Below are 27152 nucleotides of genomic sequence, written 5' to 3' on the forward strand. Positions count from 1 at the left end.
TGTCAACTGCCAAGGTTTTGTCTTCCCCCTCCCCCAAAACTCAAGGATCTGTGTCTCAGTGGCTCTAAAACAGTGACTGTTCCTTTTGTTTTGAAACATAATTATCATTTTGAATTCTTAACTATGAATTTTTATCTTCTTATGGCTCGGTATCCACTGAAATATTGGAAATTTTTCTGAGTATGAAATCATGTCTATGTAAGGCATCAGCAAGGCAATCCTCACATCCCAGCAGTAAATACTCTACCCCAGGCTTGCTCCCAAGTCCTTTTCAGGGAGAAGGAGAAAATAAAAAGATGATTGTATTTAATACGAGCAGAATTATGGGAAGCCTTTTGAGACAGCCTTCGATATAGTTCATGCCTTGAAATGTCAGAACAAACTGCTGTATTCTACAGTGGACAGATTGGAAGGCATGAAAGTCTGACCTCCTTCACTTAAAGATACTTTCATGCTCAGGCAGAAACCCAGAGCTCTCTGATGCTGCTTGCCATGCTATACTGGGGACCCAGGGAACCACCTGAGTCACCTTGCAGGCATCCTTGCTCATGCTTCTGCCCTTGGAATTGAGCCACAGCTGGCCAGTTCCTTGCATTACCTTCCCTTTGTCTGATCATTTTCCCAGGGCCCTGGTGGTTTATGTTAGTGCTCAGAGGGGCAGGTGTGCGGTTATGCTCGCCAGTGAGCAAAGTGACACAGAGGCTCTCTCGCCTGCCTAGGACCATTCCATTTAACATGAGGTGCCCAGTAGGCAGGCCACATGGAAGTAGATTGCTTATTAAAAAAAGAACCACTTGCCCATGGTTTTATAATATACCAGGATTGGAGGAGTGCATTGTACCTTGTTTTTTTAAGGGTTATGTTAAAAAAAAAAGAGTAAAGAGACCCCATGTGGCCCACACAGCCTAAAATATAAGCTATTTACTACCTGACCCTTTAAAGAAAAGGTTTACTGGCCCTTGCAATATGTCATTCAAGATCAGATTGTGTGGCCAGTTAAGCACAAACTTATTTTTTTATGTAGTGCAGCATTGCAACATCTCTTTCCTTTTAGATTTCACGGTTTCTGCCTGTTCGATCTTAGCACACAGCTGCTGTTCCACATTATTCCTGACTAATGCTTGTGTATTAGAGAAAAAAATGTATCTCCCTTTGTGGATTGAGTATTTGTTGAATCGTGGACATTCAATCTGATCTACTAGGATAACTAGTTAAAGCTAAAAGTACAAAGTCTTTTAAACTAAAAGTACTACAGTTGTCTTCATGTTTATGAGTCAGGGTGAACTTGACTCTCATGGAGAGATATTCCCCTACAGCAGTGCTCAACACAAACGGATTTCCTCATGAACTTAAAGCCTAGAATAGTGCCTCTCCCAGCAGGCAGAGAGCATGTTAGTTTCACCCCCAGAAGCTATACAGTATATTCATGTACAGTATATTTGCAAGTTTATCACTCCCCAAGCTTCGGTCATTACTTGTGAATATAAATGGCTGGTCTTTTTACCTGTCTGAACCTCTAATCCAGATTACCCATCCTCAGCTCTCTTAAAAATACCAGCATGTCAATGGCACCTTGTCAGCCCACCAGCAGCTTTAGACCGAAGTTCAGAGCTCTCTGGCCTGGCCAGTGAAGCCCGCTCCTGGTCAGGCCTAACTCACCTCATTTTGAGGACCCACCTTTGGCACCTTGCCTCTTCCCTCTTCTGCTTATGCCCCAAGCCCCCTTCCAGGAGGCCTCTGGGAAGTCTCCTACCTTTCAAGTGCTTCACTGAACATATATATGTTGTATTAGAAGCATTTCTTTTCATAACTATTTTTCTTCCCATAGTTAGCCATTGGGTCCAAATGTAGTCACCTTACCAACTTTCTCACTCAAATCGTTTTCTGTAATCTACACTTCATGTCGTCTTGTAGCTAAATCTGTAGAATTTGGGAGCTAGTTTGTGTAAGAGATGCTATACAAACAAGATTTTCATAATTTTGTATATTTATACCACAGGTAGGGATTAGTTTTAGAGCCACTATAGCTTAAGGTTATAAGTTTCACCAGTGATTTCTGCATTCTTAATAGTTCTAGGAGACTATGTGACTATGATTTCAAATACATATATATAATACGTATTTATACACACCACTGTGAAATTTATTTCACTGTGTAAATAGTGGTATTTTCCTGTTCAAATGCTTCTATAGAAAGTATTTATTTTAACAAACAAAAAAAATTAATGTCAAAAGGGCTTTCCAAAAAAGTTTTCTTTCTAGAGAACCCATCCTCCCCAGCTACGATGCTCGGCCACTGAACCCCCAAACAACATAGTGAAGGCAGAAGGGTGAGCCTTGAAGCCCTCGCTGTATTGGGGCAGATGCAACTGGATTGGGAACCTGAGCACAATCCCCACTGTCACCCCATCCCAGAACAAAGTGGGTCTCCCACAATCGGTGTGGCTGCACCAGGTATGGCATCGGGGCTTGCCTCTAGCAGCCCACTTTTTGCATACACAGTTGGTACATTCAGCTGTAGATTTCAACATCCTGTGCAGGGAGATGAGCCTTAGTTGTAACCCCAAGGAAATCCAAACCTATACCTGTGGGATATGGAGAAACCACTGGTTGCCTAAAGAAAGCATTAAGATGTATTTTAGTCTTTCTCACCTTCGTGAAAGACACCTGTTCCCACTCTCGTTAACCACGGGAGATAAGCACGTTTCCTCCTGCACCTTGACTGAGTACTGAGCGCCTCAGCTCGCTGCCTCCTCCCTCTCTCAGCATCTGTGCAGATATGGGCCAGCCCACCTATAACTGATGGTACACAGTGAGGTCATCTGCTCTAAGATGTGTGCAGCTTTACTTCTCAGGAGTCCTGGTCTGCAATTCAGCACCTGTAAATGTAACGGAACTAATGCTTTCCCATCAGGTTCCTCTTCCCTGTGCCCCGTTCCTGGGCACCCCTGTCTGAGTCACGATTCTCATTCTGCCCGGCTGGCTGGACTGAGAACTGCAGCTCCAGGACTGCGGTGAGCTTGGGACTGGACACACAGGGGTTTGTGTCATCCATTTGAACCATAATTAGCATATTTACTTATGGCCTCCCTTTGTCTTTTCTAAACAAATGAGGAAGACACTTGAACAGTAATGCTGGAGAATGTTTTTTTCAGATGCTATTTGTAAGCAAATCTGATTTTAAGATGAAATGTGAAAGGGTAACTAGGTGCCAGGGAATTTAGCACTGAACTAGACAGTCAGAACTTTTTTGACCTTTGCAGGAAGAAATAAACTTTGCTCTCATCTAAATATTCATGAGAAATAATGTTGTAAATAGTTTTAAAAAAATATTTATTACATGTGCTGTGTACAGATTCATGTTCTGAGTGATGTTGGTTTGCATTGTAGTATTGTAGAAGAATATATTTTGAGCAGTGGACTTCCTTTCATAACACAGTTCACACATGGAGAAAGAACAAAAACCAGCAGGTTGAGAGCTGTTTGGGGCATTTGATCTGTAATGTTACATCAAATCCAAGCTTTAATCGTTCCCTCTTCTCATCTGGTTATGTTATATATTGTATATTATATATATATATAATATATATATAATATATTTTATACACACACACACACACACACACACACACACACACACACGTATGATAAACCGGTCAGTGGTCAGCCCCCAGACCTGCAGAGCAGATTTCCAGGTTTTCTTTCTGATGTGTTGCCTGTAAGCAATAAGATTCTAGGTAATAGCATTTATTCCGGGCTCTGCGTTAGCCCTTGTCTCAGAGGATAGGGTGGGGGTAGAACAGCTCTTGCTAAGACCTCTTGCCTTTGCTGGAGAGGTTGCTGTACTTGAATTTTTGCTTCTGTTTGTCTGCACGCTCCTTCACATCATACGACACTAGCGATGGATGAGAAATCTGCCAGCACCAGACACATCAAAAATTGGGCATAGAGACTGAAAAATTATCAATTTTCCATGAATTTGTAGGGTTTACAGAATCTAGCTGAGGCAAAACGCATTTGGCTGTAGCGTAAGTGTAAGAACCTTTCACATTAAAAATGTAAATGGCCAATAAAAAGTCCTTTGACTGTATCTGAGCTACCTTTAAGAGCTAGCCCATTTCCTGTACTCCTCCTCTGTGCCTGAGTTTGAAATATCTGAAGCCCCCTCCGTGTCTGGGGTTAAATCATTTAGGTTCATGCAAAGAGGGCAGTTGCCTCTCCAAGCGTCCCAGCGTGTTCAGCCCAACAGATTTCTAAGCTGTTTAGCAGCCTCTCCTTGTGACCGTCCTGAACTTTATGAAAAATACCCCACACCCAGATAACCATTAATAGAATAATGTAGTTTTTTAGGCTTTTGGAATATGTCTTCTCTTTTGTATTTATGATGGTGTTTGGAATTTTTCACTAGTGTTTTTTTAGATTGAAGTGGGTGCATTAGGATAAAACTTTCCATTGCTGAGCCTGAAGCAAGCAAGGGGAAAGAAGCGGACCTATGTTGTGTCTTGGGGAAGGTGACTACTTCTTGTGGTGGGGGGAGGGCGGGGGTGCGTTATAGATTATGTGGGGTAAAATAGAATTCCGCCCTGAGGCTCCCGAGTCTTACGGCCTTGTAATAAAAATCCCTTTATTAGCCTCACGTAATCTCAATAGAAGCCTGCTGTTTACCCTCAGGGAACAAGTAGTTTTCAAAATTGAGCTCCTCCCAGGTCATTGGCCAGTGCCTGTGTGCAGGCACTGGTCATCTTTGTGAACTCATGGCATTATTTTCCCATACGTATTATGATATTAAGAAATTCAACCCCAACCTGTATGAAAAGCACAGCCCAGGGTCCTACTTTTAGGCTAGAGTTAATGCCTTTGAGAGGCCAGGGGGTCATAGGAGGCCCATGCAATTTAATTGAAGCTCAGGTGCCGTGTTGGGTTTTTATTGGTTTCAGGCCACAGCCTTCAGAATGAGTTTAGGGCAGGGCTGCTGATCCGGCTGTGGATCCAGGGAGCTCTAAGATGAATCTCTACCGTTCCTGTAAAGGTCTTTCTGGTTCTTCCCAGTGTTGTCATTGCCGAGGTCAATCTCGTAGTTGTTCAGACGTGCTCCTTTTTGCTGTCTTGTGAGTCTTAGCCAGCGATCCAGATGCCCAAGGACAGAGTCTTCAGAGGGCCTAGCTCCTTCCTGGTACCAAGTGTGTGATCCTGACCCGTGTGAAGGCGGTCTTGTCAAAAGTAGTGAAATGAGGATTTCTGCAAACGGTAATCCGGATGGTCAGCATGTATCCCTTGGGCCTGGACTTCCACTATGTTAGTGAGTGTAGGAAAATACTGTGTCTTTTATGGAAGAAAATTCAATGTATGCTGTGAATTTGTTGGTTTGAAACATTGAAAATTTTTCATTAGACAATGTTTACATACCTCACCTGAAGAACCTTTGAGAGTGTATATATGAGATTTAAAATATATTAAGTTGCTTTAAAACAATATGTATAGCTATAAAAGTTGGAGTTATTTTAACTTTGAATATGTACCAAGTCTCTTAAATATTGAAATCTTGTGGACTTTTTGTGCTTCTGTGTTTTACTTTCCTATTAGACCATGTAGGAAACTGTGTTCTTGTTATTGGTAAAAGGGCCCTCACTGAAATCCAAGCTTGGAAGGATTTCCTTTGTTGTTTCAGATTTTCTAGTTTGGTTTTGAGGGTTGGGTTATGGAGCTAGAGGATGTGTGGGTGGGATTTCTCTAACGTTGACATCTATTCCATGAGCTTTTCCTAGGCGCTTATTTTATTGCAGCGTATTAAACTTCTTTGATATTAAAGTGTGTTTGTGTAGTTACTGGAGAGGGTGCAGAACGCGTTGAAGCCCAGCATTCAACTTGTAGCCTACGGCAAAGTTGGTAAGTTGCCGGAAGGAACCGAAAAGCAATACTTCTTACTACTTTTGCCTCGGCCACTGGTGTTGGGACTTAAAGGAACATCGTTTGGTAGATCTGTGGCCATTTTGTGAGTTATGCCTGACTTCAGGGACTAGAAAACACAACGGATGATCCTTGGGAATTCCCACGGCAGAATTGGGAAGGTGCCGGTGCTTCATCCTGAGGTGCAAGGAGCAACTGGATCCGCGCTTCTGACCTCAGGTATGCCACTGCTAGATGAGGGGGGATGTGCACAGCACCCCAGCTTTCTGGAGCCCATGTTGGGGTATGGCAGGAAATCCTTCCACTTACTCGATCCATGACCCGTTTCGTTATATTCTTTCAACTCTCCTGGAGATGAGTCTATGTAGGGATCCAGTGAGCCAGTGATTCCTGTGGAATCGGCCACAATTTCATTAACAAGTTCATCTGACAGTGGCCATTGACATGCAGAACTCCACCCGATGGAAATAACCCTGCAGCTGGCAGTCAGGCCGCCCTTCTTAATTTGAATTTGGAGAACTGTCTTGTTCCAGATGAGGACTTTTCGTTGTTGAGATAGACCTCTTTTCCTCCAATATTCATCCTGTGGTAGAATAACTGGAATCTGACATGAGAGATGCAGACTGGCTTGGGGTGAGGGAACATCTCTAAAATGAACTCTCAGGGCTCAGGACAGAGGGGTGATAGAGATGCAGGGAAGTGTGGCAACTCTAGTTGGAAGCCTGGGCATCCCTTCGACTCCCTCCACGCCCCAGCCAAGCCCTGCTATGCCCATTCCCTTGGCTAGATATTTCCTTGTAACTGAAATGTGCCACTTACTTTACTGTAACTCAGGTTGCAGACTGGTGGCTGACAGTTGTGTTTTATTTAGCCAGTGTTTAAAAAACGATATTTTAAAACTGAGTGTTTACATAAAAATTGATTTCTAGCTTCTCTTTTAAAAAAAGATAATGAAGATCTGACAAAATTAGTGCGTGGTAAGAATCAGGTGAAGCTGGGTAGCTTGGAAAGCTCACCCTTCAGGTCATCACAGTCTGCCTCATTTACCATTTGTCCCTTGCTCTTTACAGTAGGGAACCAGGTCTCTGTCCCTGCTGCTTTATCAGAAGTGGCAGTACAAATGGTGGGCTGAAGGGCATGCGCCAACGTGATTCATTTAGGTAAGTAACCTACTGGCCTCTCCAGACTCTTGAGCTTACAACCCTATTTTAACCTGTTTTCTGTCCTCTACCTGGTTCATTACATTTGCTCCCAAATCCCTCATTGCTTTGAAGGCACTGCAGTTACCATCACTGCCCACTTTCAAGGTGACCATGTGCTGTTAAGGTGTGGCATATGTGACCGTCACCACGAGCGGGAAATCAGTTTATGGTCCTGCATCAGAGGAGGGCCAGCAGGGTCCCCTTGGTGTCAGGGGGCTTGCCCAGCCTCACTGCCAGGGCCTGGCCTCACCAAGACACTGAGGTCACTCATCCTACAAAGCTCAATTTGAGTGCAATTCTGTGGTCTGAAGTCATAGTAGAACCATGTTAAATATGGGCATGGCTCTGTACACAAACTTACAAAACATGGGTGTGACCCTTGGAGAGAAGTGAGGATGGACAGCCTCCCCAGATCCGTGTGTGCTGTGCCGTGTCAGGCTCTGTTCTCACACTGACATCCCCAGGGAGCTATGACTAAGCCACCCCCCCAGACCTCCCCTTCCTTCTTCAGGAGGAACAAGCCTCCTTTGCCACTTCAGGAAGGCTAGAGAGTTCCAAGGGCAGATACCCTACATGTGCTGTGTCTGGGCTCCATGCCTGGATTGTGGCTGGTTTATGGGCAGCGCAGAAACTCTCGCCCGTGCGAGGTTGTGTGTCAGCAGCCCTGGGCTCATCCTTGATGCAGAAAAAGAGATCAACAAAGGCAGAACCTGAGTGAATCAATTTCATGTTCACAGGGAGACAACAGACAATATCCAACATGTTCTAAAATAACACGTCTCAGGACAGGGCAGGTGTGGCTCCCCCAGGGGCTTGTTCTAAACCAGTCTCTTTAAAAGAGTGATCCAAACAAGACTACAGAACCCCCCCCACCCCAAACCAAACCAAATGTCACAACTACATAGCATCTGAAAAGCGAAGCAAGACACTGGATGTTGACTTTAACATATAAAAATACTATAACAAAATGAAATACAAATATATATTAGAATCTGTTAAGTATTCTGTGTAAAGAGATACTTTCATGGTTAGGCTAACAGCAGGCAAAGAAGAGACAAAGTCCAGGCTTTTCCGTTTCCTGACACCCGCACAGGGAGCCGGGGCCACTGTCGCCTGCAGTGCTGCCAAAGCAGCAGCAGCTTTGGGACTTGCCCTGCTTGTGTCTCTTCAGTAGAACCAGCCGAGGACGACGTCCAAGTGAGCTGGAGTCTTTACCAAAGGGGTGGCAAGGCTTGGAAATGGTTTCTCAGATGATTTCGCGGCAGCCTTCTTCTGGGACTCGGCAGGCCCAGACGTGAACAGGCAAGGTGTGTGGTGATCCAGTTCCTTAGCAACTTTCGGGTTGGTGGTTCAGTTGAGGAAAACTTGATCCTGGGGCGCATGGGTCTCTCGGCCCCTTGCTGCCCTCACCCTTGTGGTGTATCCCAGTCTTCTGGCTCGACCAAGGGTGAGTATGGAGCTGGGCTGGGGCGTGGGGTGCTGTGGAGGGGTGGACAGGGGTGGCAGCAAGCTCGCAGGGTGCTCCCTACAAACAAACACTCCATCCTCTGCCCTCCCAAACCCATGGCACTGGGAGTGCAGGACTCCTGGCAGCCAGTACCTGTCTGCAGGTGCCCGTTCCACTTCTGCAGAGTGAAGAGGTCCTGCCAGACATCGCCCCTCAAGCCCGGGGAACGGTTTCTGCAGGTCAGTGAGGAATGGTGGTGGCCAGGGGAAGGTATGTGTCTCAGGGTTGGTGGGTTCCGTGGAAGGGGCAGGCTAGCTACACTTGAGCTTTCCTTCCTACCCAGCCTGGTGCTGGCTGCTGTCCAGGGGCCCGCAGGGGCCCAGAAAGTCTAGGTAAGAGACGGGTGCTGTGCAGCCCTAGGAGAAGCCCCTCGAGGCCCAGGCTGCTGCCCATGAGTGTGAGGGGTGCTGTGGCCTTGCTCAGAGTTCCAAGAAAATAGAGCCTGGCCCCTGATGAGGGGCAGATCCAGCCTTCAAGACACCTCCCCAGGTGGACAGGGCAGGGTCCTCTTCCCGTTACAGGGGGCCCAGGACTCAAACTCACTGGCCTGAGTCCCAGGGTAGTGGAGCACACCAGGCGCGCTCAGTTGTAGGAGGCTCCAGGATACTTGGTATCAAGGGCTTCGCCTGCTGCCCCCAAGCACAAGGCCACCTCAGCCCCAACACAACACTCTCCCCTGACCCTGCCTTCTGTTTGCAGATGGAAGGAGCCAGGATAGGGACATGCTCACCCTCCTTGCCCCCCAGGATCCCCCAGGGGCACACACTCTTGGGGAGACACTGGGACAGGAGAGCGTGACCTATCTTCCTTCCAGCCAGCTCGCTATTTAGGCACAAAGGTCATCTTTCTGCGTTTTCATTCCGCATGGAAGAGAAGCATTTGTAGTCACACGGCCACATGTTCGATGACTCTTCAGACACTGAGTCCTTCCTTGCAAACACTTGGAGTGAGCGGCCCTGGCCTGGGCCGGTGTCTGTGGTTGGAGCCCTCACTCGCCTCAGATCCCTTCCCAGGCACCCTTCCCAGGCATCACAGGTCGCGCCTGTGATGTTCTGTAGTCAGTCCCATCTGTCCGTGAGGGGAGAACACCCGCGGTACCCAGCCCCGGTTAGGCACATGAATACTTGTTGACGTGATTAATGAAAGTAGATCTTCTAACTCTTCCAGCTTCCCTCCTGGAGCCACAGTGGGAGGGTCTACATTGCTCGCCCCCGTCATCTCCCCATTTGATAGCTGAGGAGACTGAGGCCCATGAGGAAGAAGTTTGCCCAGAGTGACAGAGCCAGCGGAGGTTTCCTGATGTCTGGACCACGGCTCCCTGCTGGTCTGCGGCATGAGGTGATCTGAACCCCGTCTACATGGGAGGAGACCCCTCCTTGGCCTAGCAGCCTAGCCCAAGCCCCCTACACCCCAAGTCCCCCTGCTAGCTAGAAGCTAATGGCTGGCTGATGGCTGGGGAAGCCCAGGACCAATGCCCCCTTGGTGGCTAGTGTCTGGAGGTGGTGATGTTTATTCAGTTGGAACCAGAAGCCCTCTGTCCTTTTTGCTGGTGGCGTCCCCCCGCTAAGCAGTCCCAGCGGTGGTTTCCTCCGCATGAGCACCCTCCTTGATATTACAATGCTCATCCCATAACTTTGGGATTCAGAGGTCTGGTCCTAAAACCACCTCCACCCCCTGGCCCGTTCCCAAGCAAGCAATGGCTGCAGCACTGCCAGGCAGCCCAGGGGGCAGGGCTTGGTCCCTTCCTGGCCAGCAGGAGGGGGCCCTTCCCCTTCGCAGCCTGGCCTACTGCCAGCAGACGCTGCAGCAGCAGAAGCTGAGAGCCAGGCCGGCTGCCCCAGCGCAGGCTGAGAGTACGTCAAGGTTATCTGCAGGGGGGCAAGGGGCTTCTGGGACCCGCACAGGCCACAGGTGAGAGGGCAAGGCTGGTTTGGGAAGGGGCAGTCCGATCTTCAGGCCCAGGTAGCAGGCAAGGAGGAGGTGTCACTATTCTGCATTTCTTGGCCTGACCTCACGCACACATTCATTCAACAAATATTTATTAAGCGCCTATTTGTGCAAGGCACTTCCGGAGAGGGGGGCTGCGGCCCGGGCCACGCCCACCCGCCCCGCCCCAAGCTGCGGCGCCGTTTGCTTTAGAAAGGTGGTTCTGGCCGCCCCCCCACGGGAGGGCCGGTAGCCCAGGCGTCGCCGTGGTGATGGCCCGCACCCCAGCCCAGCTGCCGGCCATTCGGTCTCCGCTGCGGCCGCGCCCCCTCGCCCGCCCTCTCCCCTCCCCATACACGCCGGGCGCTAAGCGCAGAAGGCACAGCCACACTTGGTGGGCTTCTCCACCTCCTCGGCAAAAGAGGTCCCGTCGCTGCACTCAAAGGTGAACTTCCTCCGCTTCAGCCGCAGGCCCTGGCAGCAGCCCTGGCCGGGGCATGAGCCCCGGCACTCCACCCACGACAGCGGGCGCGTGGTCTGGCAGATGGCATAGCCCCTCTGGACCTGGTGAAAGTCCCGGACAGGGTCCCCCCGGCACTCGGACTCTGGATGGGACAGACACCAAGAGAAAGCCTCAGGGCACACCCATGGGCCAGCGCTGCCCCTGGGGAGGCAGGAGGAGGAGAAAAAGGAGGAGGAGGAGGGTGGGGCAGCATCCTTGGACCCCACCTCCATCCCCACCTCCTCCCTGCCAGACATGCACATGCACACTCGTCCTCCTGGGCCCACAGTGAGGTCAGTGAAAGGGAAGAACTTTCTAGCTGCCAAGGCCCCCCAGGACAGATTGGGCTGTCAGGGTACAGTGGCCTCCAGAGGAGTGCAAGAGGTGGCTGGAAGCCTGGGAGGCGATGACATCAGAGAAGAAATTGAAGCCAGGAGGACCTGGGAAGGGTCCCCAACTCTCAGACTTCCTGCTGCTCTCCAGGTCCCTAAGTGATGTGGCCAAGATGCTGTTACTCTGGTGGTCTCTTCTGTAAGGAGAGACCCCAGCCAGAAGGGGCACTTAGCCCAGATAAAGGGGCTACAGGGCAAGCCGGGCCAGGGAGGGATGGGCATCTGTCCGGGGTTGGGGCTCAGAGCCCAGAGGATTGGGGGCGCTACAGCCCAATAGCAGCCCAAGGTGCAGGAGGGGACAGGGGGCACGGAGGGGTTGCTGAGGTTGGGAAAAAGAAAAGTCACTAAAGCACGTTGTGGGGAAGGACCCTGGAGAGGGCATGTCAGGAGGGGGGCCCCTGACCTTGCTCGCACAGCTCGCCCGAAAAGCCGGGGTGACACACACAGTGTGCCCCCTTGGTGGCTGAGGCCTGGCAGTGGCCGTGCAGGCAGCTCAGGCCCCCACAGGGGTCTGCAGGTGCCCCAGCCTGGTTGCACAGGGCCCCCGAGTACCCATCCTGGCACTGGCAGCTGTAGGAAAGAGCATCTAGAGGCATGCACTTCCCGTGGACACACCTGCAGGGGACAAAGAAAAGGCGCTGTGAGGACAGGCCACAGCCAATCCGAGCCCCCCCGAGGGCACCCACACCCCCAGCCTCGGGCTTCACAGGGTCTTATTCTGTTCCCAGAATTGAAACAAAGGGAGCAAAATGTGATTCTCTGTTTGTCCCTAGGGTCCTTTTCCTGTTAATAAAAACTGAAAGCCAGAAAAAATTAATAAAACTCTGTGTTAGGCCACATGTTCCAATTTTGGAGTTTAAAGACAGTCTTTCCTCACCATGGGGAAGTGGAACGTGCAGGGAAGGGAAGGGAACCTGCAGGTGGGCAGTGGGGGAGGGTTCCCTGAGCCCAGCCCAGGCTCACTTGTGGCCATGGCAGGGGCCGTCGGCTGGCTGGTCGCAGTGCAGGCCCTCCCAGCCGGCCTCGCAGTGGCACACAGGCCCTGGTGTGGCATTGGGCTGGCAGATACCATGCAGGCAGAAGAGCTTCCGGCAGGGCTCGCAGCCTGGCACCACCCCTGGCTTCATCCTCGTCTTGGTGAAGTCCTGCAACTCGTTGTTGATGTACAGGTTTCGGATGCAACCGTGGAAGCTCGTGCCATTGAGGATCTGCCACAGGCGGAAGGCGGCCGAATTCACGTCCACTGGCATCCCTGGAGTGGAGGGGAGGGGGCAGAGCTGGGCTGAGTTAGGCTCAAACCCTGCCTGGCACCCACCTCTGAGGTCCACTGGGCATCTCTACAGTGTTCCCTCTTGCCCTCGGCATCTGTCCTTCAGTCTCTGCAACTCTGGGCCAATGTCTTTTGCCACCTTGGAGGGTCCAGACTCCTTTCCCAGAAGAAACAGAAAAGCTGCTTCCTCTGTGATCAGAGCCTGGGGGTGCCAGGCCTGGCAGCAGCCAGCTGACAAGTGATGCTCTGGGTGCCTGAGTCTGGCCGCCCTCACCCAGGGCTCCTGCCCAGAACACCAGCTTTTACCTCCCAGAGACCCCAAAAGCAGCAAAGAACCTGGGCCCAGAACTCATGTGTACAGCATTTTGTCCCCCACTTTTGTGGTCATCCCTTCACAGCAGCCCTCTGACGTCGGAGTTGCTGAAACCCCTTCGATTTCAGTGCTCAGGGACCTGCGCAAAGTTGCACAACTAGTAAACAGCAGAGCTGGGGTTAGAATCCAGGGCTCCATCTCTCACACCCTCCTGGCCGAAGTCTCGGCAAGGCCCTCTGCGGCACTGAGGCGGCCCCGCTGCATCTAGAAACCTGTCTCATCGAGACCTAGAAATGTTCTCGGGTGCTGGATGGGGTCATCTAGCCACAAAGCCTGTAAGTCCAGCTGGGAGGTACCCAGTTGAAGCAGGGAGTCCGTGCCTGGGCCTCTGAGGGACCCGAGAATGGACCCTGAACAACTGACAAGCCCCTTCTGGCCCTAAGCCAAGAGGAAAGGTGCCTTCCGTGCAAAAGATGGCTGGGAAAGCCCAGGCCCCCTCCCAGCCAGGCCTCAAGCCCAACCCACATTCCCATCCTTCTTTGTCAGTCTGGGCTGGGCAGAGAGCAGTGCGGGCTCTAGGCAAGGTGGACAACCCGCCAGCAGCTTGGCCATTCACTAGCATCCTCCCCCACTGCCACCTTGGAATGTCCCCCACAGGGCAGTTCTCCTGAGCCTGGCAAGGCTCAGGCCAGAGAGCAACAGAGGCCCCACCTGGAATGTCTGTTGCTACCACCTGATGGAGTGGCCCGGGGAAGGCCAGCTGCAGCTCCACCCAGGCCAGGTCCTCACCTCCCACATAGAGGGGCGCCTCGCTGTTTAGCGTATAGTGTTTGCCGAAGTTGTCCATGGTCATGGGGCTGCCGCCATCGATGGAGAGATTCACCATCTGGTCAAAGGTGACCAGCTCAACGGTGTGGAACTGCCCATCATTGATCGTCTCGGCACTGGAAGAAGATGGGGTGCCCCCGCCCCAGGGAATGGCCTTCAGCTGGACCCATCCCCGCCTAGGCACTTCCCCAGAAAGGCCACTGGTCCAGCAGCTGATTCCCAAGAAACCAAATATCTAACAGAGGGGACTGTGGGGACTTGATGGCCTCTGACCTGGTCCCTCCTGCTCCCCTTTGGGCATTCTCTCAGGAAAGCCGAGAAGTTTGGGGCAGGGGTTTCCAACTAATCAGCCTCCCCTCCCCACTGAGGAGCTCCCTGTGTGGCGGCTGTGGGACGGGGAAGGATGGGGCCACTGCTCAGGCCCCAGGGAGCCTCGGACCCAGCATGGGGCTGGACTCGGTGGTCTGAATGCCCTTTCTGCTCGGGCAGCCCAGGTCTCTGGTAGTGCCGATAACCACCTGCTCTTGGCTCAGGAGACCCCTCCCTGGCAGCCCCCCAGCCCTTGAGGGCAGCTGGGGGGCCTGAAGAAGGCCTCCGTACCTGTAGATGGCAGAGCTGGGGTAGCTGCCCGGGTCACAGCTGACACGCACATGGCCCTGGTAGAGCTCCACCGCGATGTGGTCGCTGTCCCCATTGTACAGCAGGATCCCATTGTCCTCTGCTGTGGAGACCTATGGCAATGGCACTTTCTCTCCCACCCCGCCCCACGCAGCAGCAGCACAGGCTGGCGGGCGGGGCAGACGGAGGACCCACAATTAAAAGAGAAATGTGTGCAGAACAGTCCTCCCCTGCCTCCCCAAGGGAAACATCCTCCAGGGGGCGCTGTCCCAGGCTGGCAGCCCCACCCCACCCCACCCCCACCCCCACCCCACTCAAATTCCATCCACAGCCGGTCTGGCCAAGGCCAGGCAGGGGAGGGCAGATGGGCCAGCTGAGGCCTGGAAACTCCGTGCCAGGAGGTAAGACAGCTTGGGACCACCTGCCCAGAGAGGACGGTTAGACAGGATGTGGGGTATCCTGTTCTGTGGGCCTCAGGGAGCTGCCTTGGGGCCAGGACCGGACCTACAGAGGACAGATTCAGGAAGACTCTCCAACAGCCAGAGCCACCCAAACCTGGAAGGTAGCACCTGTCACTGGAGCCACGGGAGCAAAAGCTGGAGCTGTGCCTTGGGAGGGAGATGCCTCTATGCTGCTGTAGGAGCCATGACCTTCGTTTCCTGCCTTGTTCCTCTCCTGGTAGAGACCCTGACCCCCTGGTCTGTAGAGCTGGCACATGGCCCAGTCTGGACCACGGCACCCCATCTCCCTGGACTCGGTAGTTGGTCCAGGGATGGGCATGTGACCTGAGGCAGGCCAATCGGAGATCTTCTCCGATCCGAGCTTGTTGACTGTTGTCCAACTAGAGCTATCGGGAAGAGCCTGCGGTGGGGATAGTGGGATAAACTGAGCCTCTCCAAGGATGTGCCTGAGGCAATGGCTGGGCAGGGTTTTGGTGAGTTTTATTCTGTTGAGCAGTTAGGCTAGCTGTGGTCTTGCTGTGTGGACAGTGTAGTGGATAGAATTTATGAGAGGTGATCAAGGGAAGGAGAGCAGAGTGGGCATGTTTGAGAGGCTGAAAGGTTCTGAGAGAAAAGAAGGAGAAGAGGACAAATAAAGGAGAGAAGAAAGATGTGGCAGTTGGGATAAGGAATGGAATTTGGGGAACAGGGATGACTAAAGAGGAGTTTAATTTCTTTTCCTGTGAAGTGCAATGCAATCCGCTGTCCCTCCCCAAGAAACATTTAGCAAACAATGCTGCTGAAGTAGAACTTGCTTCTTTTTCCCTCAACATAACAATGTTCCCAGATGGAATTCAAGACATAAATGGAAAATAAGGGCTCCCAGCGCTAGCTGTGGCCGTGTTCCAGCTACATAGAGAAAGCCAGTCTGCAGCATTGGAGGCTGAAGCTGAGGGGAGTCTTTGAGACAAGGGATGGTGGGAGAGGATCCTGGTAAATTTGGTTTTCCGGATCCAGTCACCCATGAGACCACCTCCACCCCTGCCCTTCCCTGAGACTCGTTTTGTGACCCAATAACCTTTCCGACTGTGCTTAAACTAGCTCAAGCTGAGATCCTGATACCCACATCCAAAGAGTTTTGATTAACACAGGGTGCTCCCAGCTGTCCCGATACTCTGACCTGAGGCCAGGGTCCCCTGCTGCCGGACCACCCTCCGTGACACACACCCTGGGCACGCACCTGCAGTGTGATGTTGGCCCGTGGCCAGTTCTGCAGGTCGGTGAACTGTAGGTAAGTGTCCCGATCCACGAAGTTGACACTGAGCAACTTCTCACACTCGGGGCCGCCAAAGCCCGGGAGGCAGTGGCACACGGGCTGGCTGCCCTGGTCCACACAGTCGGCCCCGTTCTGGCACTCAGCCCCCTCACAGGGGCTCCTGGGGGCAGGCGGGCGGGGAGGGGTCTCGCAGAGCTGCCCACTGAGCGGGAAAAGACGCGGGTCAGAGAAGGCAGGGCCAAGGAGCAAGGGGTCATCTTCCTCTCCCACAGTCCTGGAGAGAAACTCACTAAACATCTTGGGACCACTGTTGCTTTACAGTAACAGAAGATGCTCCTAATGAACACTTTCCCTAAGAGAATTAAGAGCCAGAAAGATGCTGAGGAACAAGGTGAGAAACAAGTGTGGTCCCTGCACCAGCAGCACCAACATCACCTGAGCACTTGTCAGAAATGGAAAGCCTGGGCTTCCCCGGTGGTGCAGTGGTTGAGAGTCCGCCTGCCGATGCAGGGGACATGGGTTCATGCCCCGGTCCAGGAGGATCCCACATGCCGCGGAGCGGCTGGGCCCGTGAGCCATGGCCGCTGAGCCTGTGCGTCCGGAGCCTGTGCTCCGCAACGGGAGAGGCCACAACAGTGAGAGGCCCGCGTACCGCAAAAAAAAAAAAAAAAAAAAAAAAAAAAGACACAAGCAGAGCATGGGAGGTGGGTGACCGGAAGGAGGGCAGGTGCCCTCCCCTCACAGCCTCCCAGAGAGACCAAGATGCAAAAGTAAATGACCTTTAATGCAGGGCATGTCTTCAGGGGTTCACTGGGCAGGTAAGTGATGGGGTGCTGCCCAGTAATCTGTACTCACCTCCCGCTCCCTCCGCCAGTCAGGGTAGGGACCCTTTGCCTGTGCTCTGAGCTGCTGATGAACTTTCCCCAGACCACACATACGGTGACTGGCATAGCCACGGTGAAAGCTCCCAGGGTGGCCCCTGCCAGTCCCAGAGCTGACAGCTAAGAGGAGTCAGTCACTCATGGTGCCTCCCGGGGCCGCTCACCTGTAACCCTCAGCACAGAGGCAGGAGTAGCCATTGACTCCATCCACGCACTGGGCCCCATTCTGGCAGCGGTGGTCCTCGCAGTCATCCCGGTTCTCCGTGCAGTTGTCACCCACATAACCAGGTGCACACTCACACCTGGGGTGGGCGGGGGGCGGGGTTGGGTCAACAGCCCCACACACAGCCCAGAGCTCGGCCAGGAGCCTGTGCGGCCCCAGGGCTGTGTGTGTGGCAGAGAGCCTCATGGCCCTGGGGGTCTGTGGGGTCCCCCAGGAGGTCACACGGAGCCCTAGATGTCAAGATGCCCCCACCCGTCCTGAGACCGTCCAGGAAGAGAGTTTATGTGGGCTGCAGGCGGGGGAGGGGGCTGCTCTGGGCCGGGAAGGTGGACACCCAGGAGGAGGAGGAGACGGGCGCTTGTGGTGGAGGACCACCCTTAGCACCAACAGCACATCCAAGGTCAACCTTCAGCCCCTTCTCAACGTGCCCCGCTGCCCCCACCCCCCTCCCCAACCCCAGCCAATGCATGGCTCTGAGTCACATGGGGCTCACCCATCCCTCTTCCCCAGCCTCCCAGCTGCACCGGCCCAGCCTCCCAGACCTCAGACGCTAGTGCCCGCCTCTCCACAACGTCCTGACTCCAGGCCAGGTCCCAGCTTCCCGGCTCACACTGTGGCCCACTGCTCGCCTGAGTCAGTCCATTTCTGCCAATTATTTGCCCATCAAATAAAGAGCACACTCCTCCACCCCTGTTCAGTCGCAGCCCTGCCAGATGCTCCCTGTCCGGCTGCCCCCATAACAAGCCACCCCGTAGTCAGACCTGCTTCCACAGGCAGCAACCCGCACCTCGCTACACTTCTCTGCCTTCACACCTGTTGATTCTGGACTACCCTCTTCTCTCTCCCTGCCTCGGTCCAGCCAGGCCAGTACCTCATCTCCTCCAGGAAGCCTCCGGTGAACACCCCTTGCAGGAAACCCTTCCAGACTACAAACTGCCAACTCCACGGCTCAACCACACAACCTGGCAGGTAGGTGCTCCTGCCTGATTTTTTAACTCATTCCCAGTGTTTTTCAAGAGGTAAGAAATACCTTTGTACCCAGTAAACACACACACACACACACACACACACACAGCCCGCTGCAATCAGTTTCATGCCAAAATACTTATCCTTACTATATAAAAGGGCATGATGCTCTCTGATATTTTGTTTAATTTTTTTAACGTTAACCTTGACCCACCCAACTGATCACAATCTATTACTGGGTCTTCAGCTGCAGTCTGAAAAATGTTACAGTAGCTGAGCACCCACAGACTCGTTCACTGTCATTCCCTTATCCATTCATCCAGTGAGTGTGTACTGAATACTTGCTGGGTTCCAGGTACAACCCAGGCACAGCTGAGTGTCTGTCAGTTCAGTCCTTCCTCCAAGACAGGAAGTTGAGTGAAGGTGAACTATACACCCACCGAGTGCCCCTTCTCTGTGGTGTGAAGGACTATCTGAGCAGTATCCACCCGGACCATGTGCAGCCCTGCTTTATTCCACCCTCTGAGGTCCAGCCCCTCTAAGAAGCGTGCACGCCACTTGCTCTGCCACCGCTCCTTGGTCTGCTGTGCCCACCCCACCCGGCAGCTCAGCCAGCAGCGCGGCGTCTGTCCACCATTTGGATGGAGGCTCCTGTGCGGCCCCTTGACCTAGCATCTGGGCCTCAGTGTCCCCCGGCTCTCACTTCCTGCCCAGGAGGCTCTGGCAGCTCCTGCTGGACTGAGTCCCTGGGGGACTCCATCCCCTACCTCTGCCCGAGCAGCTGGGGTTGGGTCCCTCAGCCACAGACCTGAAGAAGACCTGACCATTGTGCTGCCCTGACTGCTGGAACAGGGTCCCAGAAATGAGACTATGTTTGCACAACTGCAGATGGGAGCAACATCTTAAAAACCCCGTGACCTTCACATCCCAGTCTTCCAGTGGCAAAGCACTTCCACATATGCCAGTAACAACGATGGTGACAACAGTCAAGGACCCCTTATCCAACCCTCCTGAAGCCAGACAGGTTTTGAAATTCAGAACTTTCTGGATTTGGGAAAGTAATACAACACCTATAACTGTACATTATGTAACGTGCCAGTTGGATCTGGGGCAGCGCCTTAACATGTTCACATTCTGCTGCAAAATCTACACATACTCCCACTACACGGGATGAATGGTGACTGTAAGTAGCTTCGTATCAGCGCAGGTCAGCTTTTAATACCAAATACATTGATCGGATCAGATTTTGCTAGCAGATGGCTTTTGGTTTTCAGAGTTTTGTGCATTTTGTAATTGGCAATGAGAAATTGTGGACCTGCAATAGTTCTTTATTGAGCACTTTTCAAATGTCAGACGTGGAAGTAAGTGCTTTTCACGCATTTGCTTATCTATTCCTTACAACCACCCCAGGAGGAAGCTACTGGTGCACCCAGTTTGCAGATGAGAAAACTGAGGCTCAGAGTGGTCAAGCCACCCATTCTGGGTCATGATGTAAACCCAGGTCTGTCCAACTAAAACTACCACCACCCTGCCCCTGACACTGACTGGCAGGAACTGAACAGCCAAGACCAAACCCACCTGACAGGTGAGGAAACAGGCTGGGGAGGGCAGAGGAAAGGTGACGTGGGGGCCCATGCCCTTCCCTGGCTTTAGAAATGGGCAACACTGACCTGGGCCCGTCTGGGGTGCCCACACACTGGGCCTCGTGCTGACACGGGTTCAAATCCGACGAGCAGAAGTCCACCAGCTGCTCACAGGCCGTTCCTGGGCGAAGAATGGGGGAGAGGCAGGAGAGAAGCTGCCCCCTGTGCTCCGCCAGGCAGCCGGCCCAGCAGAAACTTCCTGCAGACACTGAGGCAGGGTCCCAGCCCTTCCGCCCATGGGACAGGGGCTCAGGGCACGTGCACTGGCCTCCACCTCCCTGCAGACGCTCAAATCCCGCCACGCTTACCCGAGTACTGCAGGGGACACTGGCAGGTGTAGCTGCCCATGCCGTCCACACAGGTGCCCCCGTTGGCACATGAGTGTTCCACACAGTCGTCCGTGTTTACCCCACACGTCGGTCCTTCAAAGCCGGAGGGGCAGGAGCACCTGTAGGGAGCAGGGGAGGAGGAAGAGGCATGTGGGCCCACTGCCAGGGCAGCAGCCGTCCTGAGGCACTGATGGAGGCCTGTGGCCAACGGTCAATAGCATCATCCTGGAGTTTTGGTCCCTACTCTGGGTCAAGCCCTGTTAGATGCTGGGGGTTAGACGTGACCAAGACCAGCCCTGTGCTCCTGTGCTCATGAGATCACTCACAGTCTAGCGGGGGAGACGACGAGGAGACTGGCAACCAAAGGAGAGACAGTGAGTATCAGAACGGTGCACAACTGAGGCTGGGGAGGGTGGACAACGGGGCAGAGGACACCTAGCTCCCCCTTGGAGAGAGTGGTCAGGGCAGGCTTCCTGGAGGAGGTGATGAGTTAGCCAAGGACTCTGACAGGGGAGAAGAGGAAGGGGAGGGAAGACAGTGGGAGTAAAAGCCTGGGGGAGAGAGAGCCTTACAGTCCATCCTTCAGGAGGGTACCTGCTCATCTAAATAGTTCAGGGCTTGGGGAGCACATACTTCAGGAATGGGGTGAGAACAGGACTGGGGGTAAGCAGGAGTCAGGTCTCGGAGAGCCCTGGAGATCAGCGATCTTCAAACCGGGGTACACTTCCCTCTGGGACAACTGTGGTTTTCCAAGGGGTTTGTGGGTCAGAGAGGTCTGAGAAATTAATTTCCACATCTTCATGTTATGCATGGAATTCCCCCCTTAACTGACCTGCCCCAGAGCTCCAGAAAGGCTCATGCGCACCTCTTCCAGCACGAGGCCAAGGTGGGCTGTGCCTGGGGCCTAAGATCCTTGGGTGCCAAATGAAGGGACAATTAGGGATATTGATGTTTCCAAAGTGAATGAACAAACCCTTTTGCAAGTCACGAGATTTCCCATTCTGTGCATTAAAAAATAATTGAAGGAAGACCTCATGGAACTGTCAGCTGATAGAGCATTAAAAATAATTTTTGATGACAGATCACTTGGGATTTTTAGCATATAAACTTGACAGGGTTTCAAGTAATTGAGTGATGTGGCTATAATAAAACTCCTAATCTCATTGGTTTATTTATGTGAACAAACTTTCTCAGCATTTATAGCTACACATACATACACACACACACACACACACACACATTTTTTTTAAGGGAATAGATTGGCTGCTAAGCCCTCTCACATTCTATAATATTCACCTCTGGACACATAAACCAATTAGGAGAAGAAAAGAAAACACACACACACACACACACACACACAAACAAAAGCTCCATGTATCTCATTAAGAGATACAGTCTAATAAAATTTACCTTTTATGTGTAATAATTATCAAATTTTGGAATAGTTATGTTGTTCTGATCAATTGTATATTATTGATCACTGTAATGATAACTCAATGCAAAAGAAACTTTTAATCAGAGGTTTATGGTGACAAAAAATAGTAAAAAACTTTAAATTTAAACTTATATACCCATTTGGTGGTAGGAAAGTATGGCAGGGTGCTAAGAAAAGCCTCTAGTATGAAAACAGATTACATTAGAAGGAAAATGGGGGGCAGGTGATGGGAGTAAAACAAATACTAGTTTGAGTAGAAACGAGAATGATGCAAGATGTTGCAGCTGTTCAAGAGTTCCTTCACGTGATTTTAAAATGATTTTTCCCTGGAGGATAAAAGAGTGATTTAAAGAGTCATAGCTTTCATTTTAAATGTTAATAATATGTACAGCGTTCTGGAAATGACCTTCTTTGCAATGAAAAATTAAACTTACCATGAAGAGTTTTAGCTGTCACTTAAGAATGTGTCAGGCAGTTTGTAGTTTTAAAAATTCGTTTGCGGCGGGGTGGGGGTGTGAACAAGAAGGTGTGACGCCTGCTGTTGCAGGCTGTGTCCTGGAGTTTAATTCCCCCTGCAAGGTGGTGGCGGATCTCAGCTAAGTTCCTTCTGGCGGGGTTCGGGGAACAACTGCGGAGTCCCTTGTAAGCCTTAGGTTTGAGGGGTTACTCAGGGAGGCACCCCTTTCGACCAACAGGGTCCTTCCCACAGCGCCCCCGCCAATCTGCAGGCATGCCAAGTGTGAGGGGCTACTCCCAGCTGCACCCCTCCCGGCCCAGCAGGGAGAGCTCCTAGTTGCGTCCTCTCAGCAGCCCCCTCTCCGTAGACACGCCCCCTAGCAGTCTAGCCAATGAGGAGGGGGCTTTGATGGAGCTGCTGCGGAAGCCCAGAGGAGCACAGAGCCTATTATAAGGACGCCGTTTCCAAGGCGACACCTGCGGAGAGGCCGTTTAGTGTTTTCTTTTTACAGCTGGTAATCTGGGTTTGCAGAGACTGGTCTGGCCATTTCTGCCAGTAGATTCAACATCATTTTCTGAAGAGTCAATCTGCTCAGCTGGCAATTTTTCTTCAGCAGCTAAATACTATGTGCTCCTCAGAAAAGCTCTGGGTGCAGGAGAGCTCTGGGAAGCTGGGGGGCTCGCTGAGAGGCTCTGGGGGGAGCAGGGTGAGTGGGGGGTTTGAGCGGCGATGTCAGCACTGGGAGGACTTGCGAGATGTGGAGGACAGTGGGAAACCGATGCCCGGGGTGCGACCAGAGTGACCGATGAGCTGGTGGGGGAGGCCCACGGAGGGCGTGACCAGGACTTGCTCCACCTCCGGGCAGGACTCCCCTCCCCTCTCCTGGGGGCTCCGGGTGGACGCCTGATCCGGAGCAGCTGGCTGAGGGCCCTGCCTTCAGGCAACACTGGCCCAACAAGCAGGTGGATGGCTTCAATTGGAGGCCTTGGGGGTTAATGGCGATTACAGGAGTTGAAAACACCCCCAAGCTGCCTCTTGGCACTGCCGCTGCATATGCCCTAGGCTGTGGACTCCCAGTGCCCCAGAAAGACTCTCCTGGCACCTGGCAAGAGCAGGCGGAAGCCTGGAGCAGGGGCTCCAAGCCCCAGCCCCACTGCTGCCTGCTGTGTGACCTGGGCAGCCCCTAGTCTCTGTGCTTTCACTGCCTCTGGGCAGCGGAGGCGTGGCCTGGGTGGACACGGAGAGGCCTCTGGCTGCCATTTGGAGTGAGTGGCTATTCCCGCTGGGCCTGTCCCTCATCTCCCAGAGCTCAAAGGGCCTGGGCCATCCCATTCGGAGGAGGAAGGCTCCGAGGCTTGGGTGCCGGATCCCATTAGCACTCACCCACCACGTTCCAGCACCCACCGCCCCACTCCCAGCAACTCACGTGAAGCCGGCATCCTCGCCCTCCTGCGAGTGGCAGGTCCCGCCATTTCCACAGGGGCTGCTGGAACAGCTGTCCAGGGACACCTCGCAGTCTCGGCCCTGGCGAAGAAGTCAGCGATGGGGACCCCAGGGAGCCCCAGGGGCCAGTGAGCCAACAGGGACAGCCGGCCCCTCAGCAGCTCGGCCTGCCGGTCCCGGGGGTTCCTTGTTCTCTCATCCACATGTTAGGTCATGGATGAAATGCTCGCTTGGGCCCCCCCACTCTGAGCTCACCCTGGGCCCTGAGGGCTGAGTGGCCAACGAGACAGCCCCAGCCCTGCTCTACCGCGCCCTCGAGCAGCCCTCCGCCTCCAGCCACAGCCTGCACTCACCTTATAGCCGCTGGGGCAGGCACACCTGTATGCCCCAAGGGGGTCGTTATGGCAGGTGCCCCGGTTCTGGCATGGGCTGGACAAGCAGGGATCGCACTTGGCCTGGACAGCCAGGCTGGGCGGACCTGAGGCAAGGTGGGAGTGGTGTTAGTGCAGGGAGGGGGTTGGGGGACAGGACTGGGCATAGAGCCCCGTGGCCCCTGGCCCGGAATCCTGGCACTGCAGGGACGGGTTTACGAAACCCTCTCCCCAAGGAGATGTTTTCCCGCCCCCCCCCCCCACCGCCGGTATTCCCTCTGGATCGCGCTAACCCCGCCTTTCACAGTACACTTCTCCAGCCTCTGGACCCTCCTCTGTGAAATGGAGCTAAAAACAGCCCCTGCCTCATGGGGCTGGAAGGACTAAATGAGATAATCCGAAAAAGGGGCTTCAGGGGAGCCCCCATGTGGCGGTCAGGGCAGGACCATCGGTGTGACAGCACCATGGTCACCATTACTGAAACCGGCTGATGTTTTCTCCATCCCCTCACACCCTTCTGAGGCAACCACCCCCAGCCCTGTCACCTGCTGGCCTGGACAGCAAGGGTGGCCACCCCAGCAGGGAGGAGACTTGGCTCTGAGAGGAGGCCACGCTTAGGAGAAAAAAGGCCCATGGCCTTGAACTTGTTTCTCTCCAAGCCTGAGCAGGGAAGGACCCTTTCCCGTCACCTCTCTGGCTACAGGCATGACCTTCTCCAGCCCCTTCAGGACTCACTGGTGGCCCTTCCTTGAACTTGGAGGTGGGGGACGAGCTGGCAGCCAGGCTGCCTGGGGTGCTGCCTAGGAGGAGCATTAGGGCCTCACAGGAATAAAGAGTAACGCCAGCCAGTTCAATGTGTGAAAATTCAGCGAGCCATTCATTTACGATCTGTACTTTCCTGTTATGCATGTTATATTCCAATAAAAATTTTAAAAAACACACAGACAAAAACCTTTCACCAGTACCAATCCCACCCCAGTAAATAAATACTTAGCAAACGTTTCAACCTACATTGGCCTGCTCCCAGCAGCCAGCAGCCAAGCTACAGATCGGGCCCCTCTGAAGGGTCACTCCTGTGACAGCATCCTGCACACAGGGCAGCCTGGGGCCACCTCATTAACCCCTGGCTGTCAGCTTCATTTTCGCTGGTGGTCTGTGAGCTTGCAGAGGGCAGGAGTCGTGCCTCACGGCCTCCCGTGCCCTCCCACAGCTGCCCCCCTGCTGGGGGGGACACAAAGCTAGGCCTGGGCCCACCACTCGGCCGCCACCTCCTGCTCAGCAGGGGTCCCAGGGCTTGGGCTGTCAGTCAGTCAGTCAATCCCTGAACGACTATTTACAGATGCCCAGGGTGGGGCCTCCAATCACACTCAGGCCTTGCATTTCCGCAAATGTCAGGAGAGCGGCAGCTGGGTCCAGTGGCTCAGGCGTTTAAGCTAATTGCTGAGCACAATTCCGACCAAAGGGAGGCCTGAGTGCTTGTACTGCTGAGAGGCTTGGAGCTTCCAGAAACACTGCTATTTTTATTTTCCTTACATAACCCCAGGGAGGGATTAGAGCCCTTATGGCCTGAGATTTTCCGCCTGGCTTTCTTTTGTTCGTTGTGTGGCAGGACAAGAGGGCGGCAATGCTAACAAGCAGCAGGGGCCTCATTCCTGCCACCTGTTCCCCACCCAGCCGGTCACCTCGGGGACACAGGAGTGTCTGGAAGGCTCTGCCAGGGTTGCAGGGGGAAGCAGGAGGTGGGGGGAAGCAACCCGGTACCCACCATCCCCTCGTGCTCCTGGGCTCACCTAGGCATTCAAACTTCTTGGCAGGCGTGGTGAGGAGCAGCTTGCCCTCCATATCCGGGGGCCCGGCACAGCGGGCAATGCCAGGTTCCTTGTAGCCTGTCTTCACCCAGCTGGACAACCAGCGCAGGTGGCAGTCACAGTACAGGGGGTTGGCACCAATGGCCCTGGGTCAGAGAGTAGAGAGAAGTAGGCATTATGGCTTCATGGGGTCCTTCGCCCACTGGGTACCTAGGGTGCCAGGCATTATGCCAGGAGCTGGCACAACCCTAGCAGCCCCCATTAATGAGCACTTACTGTAGGCAGTAGAGTCTTAAGCACTCCTCATCTGTTATCTTGATTGGTCCTCATCACACCCTACTATCCCCATTTTACATGTTGAAACTGACACTCATAAAGGTGGAGGCACCTGCCCCAAATGCACAGAGAAAGTGGGGAAGTACGATCTGAACTCGTGCTGTTGAGGCCAGAGCCTCTGACTGCACTGCCTCCAGAGTGCACTGGGGAGAAAGCAACCGAGATTTACTGCTGTGGTGAACCAGCTGCTTCTCCCGCCAGTGCATCTAATCCTCTCATCAGCCCCACAGCGTAAGTTTTCTCTTCTCCATCTCAAAGATGTGGGAACTGAGCCTCATGTGGAATAAGTAATTTCCTGGGGTCACACAACCAGTGAAGGGAAGCCCCCAGATCCAGAACCCAGCTGAAGCCTATATTCTTTAATTTTTCTTTTCATTTTCAGTTAAACAAGAGACACATGAATGCATTCTCACTGTAAACCATTTTCAGACCCGGCACACAATAGTCTCCACCTTACACAACACTGTAAATGTACTCAATGCCACTGAAGTATACCCATTAAAATGGTTAATTTTATATTCCGTGAATGTCACCTCAATTTTTTTTTAAAGGCACATTCCTATGTTACTGATGGGAATGCAAGATGGTGTAACTCCTACGGAGGGGGATTTTATGATATCTATCTGAGCAATGCAGTTGCCTTTTGACCCAGCAGTTCTGTTTCTGGGAGTTTATCTCACAGATGTACCTGCACAAGTGTGTAAAGGCATCTGTGCAATGGTATTGATCGCAGCACTGTTTGTAACAGAAAGACTGGAAACCTCCCGTGCTCATCAGTGGGGGAGTGGTTAAGTAAACTACGGTCCATCCACATTACATGGAAGTCTACACCGCTGTCCCTGCGAACCACAGGACCCATGATCACATGGTCACCAGACTCAGTGCGTAGCCTTCCAATCCTTTCCCATATGTACACACACAGTTCTTCGTGAGGAAGAGATTACATCCCTCCAGTACACATCGTTTCTGGGCAGCCTGCTTCTTGTCACTAAACAGCACGTCTTAGAGACTTTTCCAGGTCAGCAATACGGATCCACCTCATTTTATCAAACTGCTTCATAGCATCCCAAAGAATGGAC

General features: G+C 52.8%; 1 protein-coding gene across 1 annotated transcript in view; it reads right to left on the reverse strand.

The window, feature by feature from the left end:
* Positions 1-10895: 10895 nt before the first annotated feature.
* SLIT1 (slit guidance ligand 1) overlaps positions 10896-27152 on the reverse strand; it is a 165997-nt gene continuing 149740 nt past the window's right edge. Inside the window, exons 26-37 of the mRNA XM_060125355.1 lie at positions 25720-25883; positions 23912-24036; positions 23542-23639; positions 20203-20342; positions 19922-20015; positions 17227-17364; positions 16146-16383; positions 14448-14578; positions 13809-13963; positions 12400-12688; positions 11840-12051; positions 10896-11147 (exon numbers count right to left, since the gene is read on the reverse strand). Of these exons, the coding sequence (XP_059981338.1) occupies positions 10909-11147; positions 11840-12051; positions 12400-12688; positions 13809-13963; positions 14448-14578; positions 16146-16383; positions 17227-17364; positions 19922-20015; positions 20203-20342; positions 23542-23639; positions 23912-24036; positions 25720-25883 (2023 nt within the window). The 3' untranslated portion in view covers positions 10896-10908. The remainder of the gene's footprint in view (positions 11148-11839; positions 12052-12399; positions 12689-13808; positions 13964-14447; positions 14579-16145; positions 16384-17226; positions 17365-19921; positions 20016-20202; positions 20343-23541; positions 23640-23911; positions 24037-25719; positions 25884-27152) is intronic.

Source organism: Lagenorhynchus albirostris, chromosome 16 (genome assembly GCF_949774975.1).
Source record: "Lagenorhynchus albirostris chromosome 16, mLagAlb1.1, whole genome shotgun sequence".
Taxonomy (NCBI): Eukaryota; Metazoa; Chordata; class Mammalia; order Artiodactyla; family Delphinidae; genus Lagenorhynchus; species Lagenorhynchus albirostris.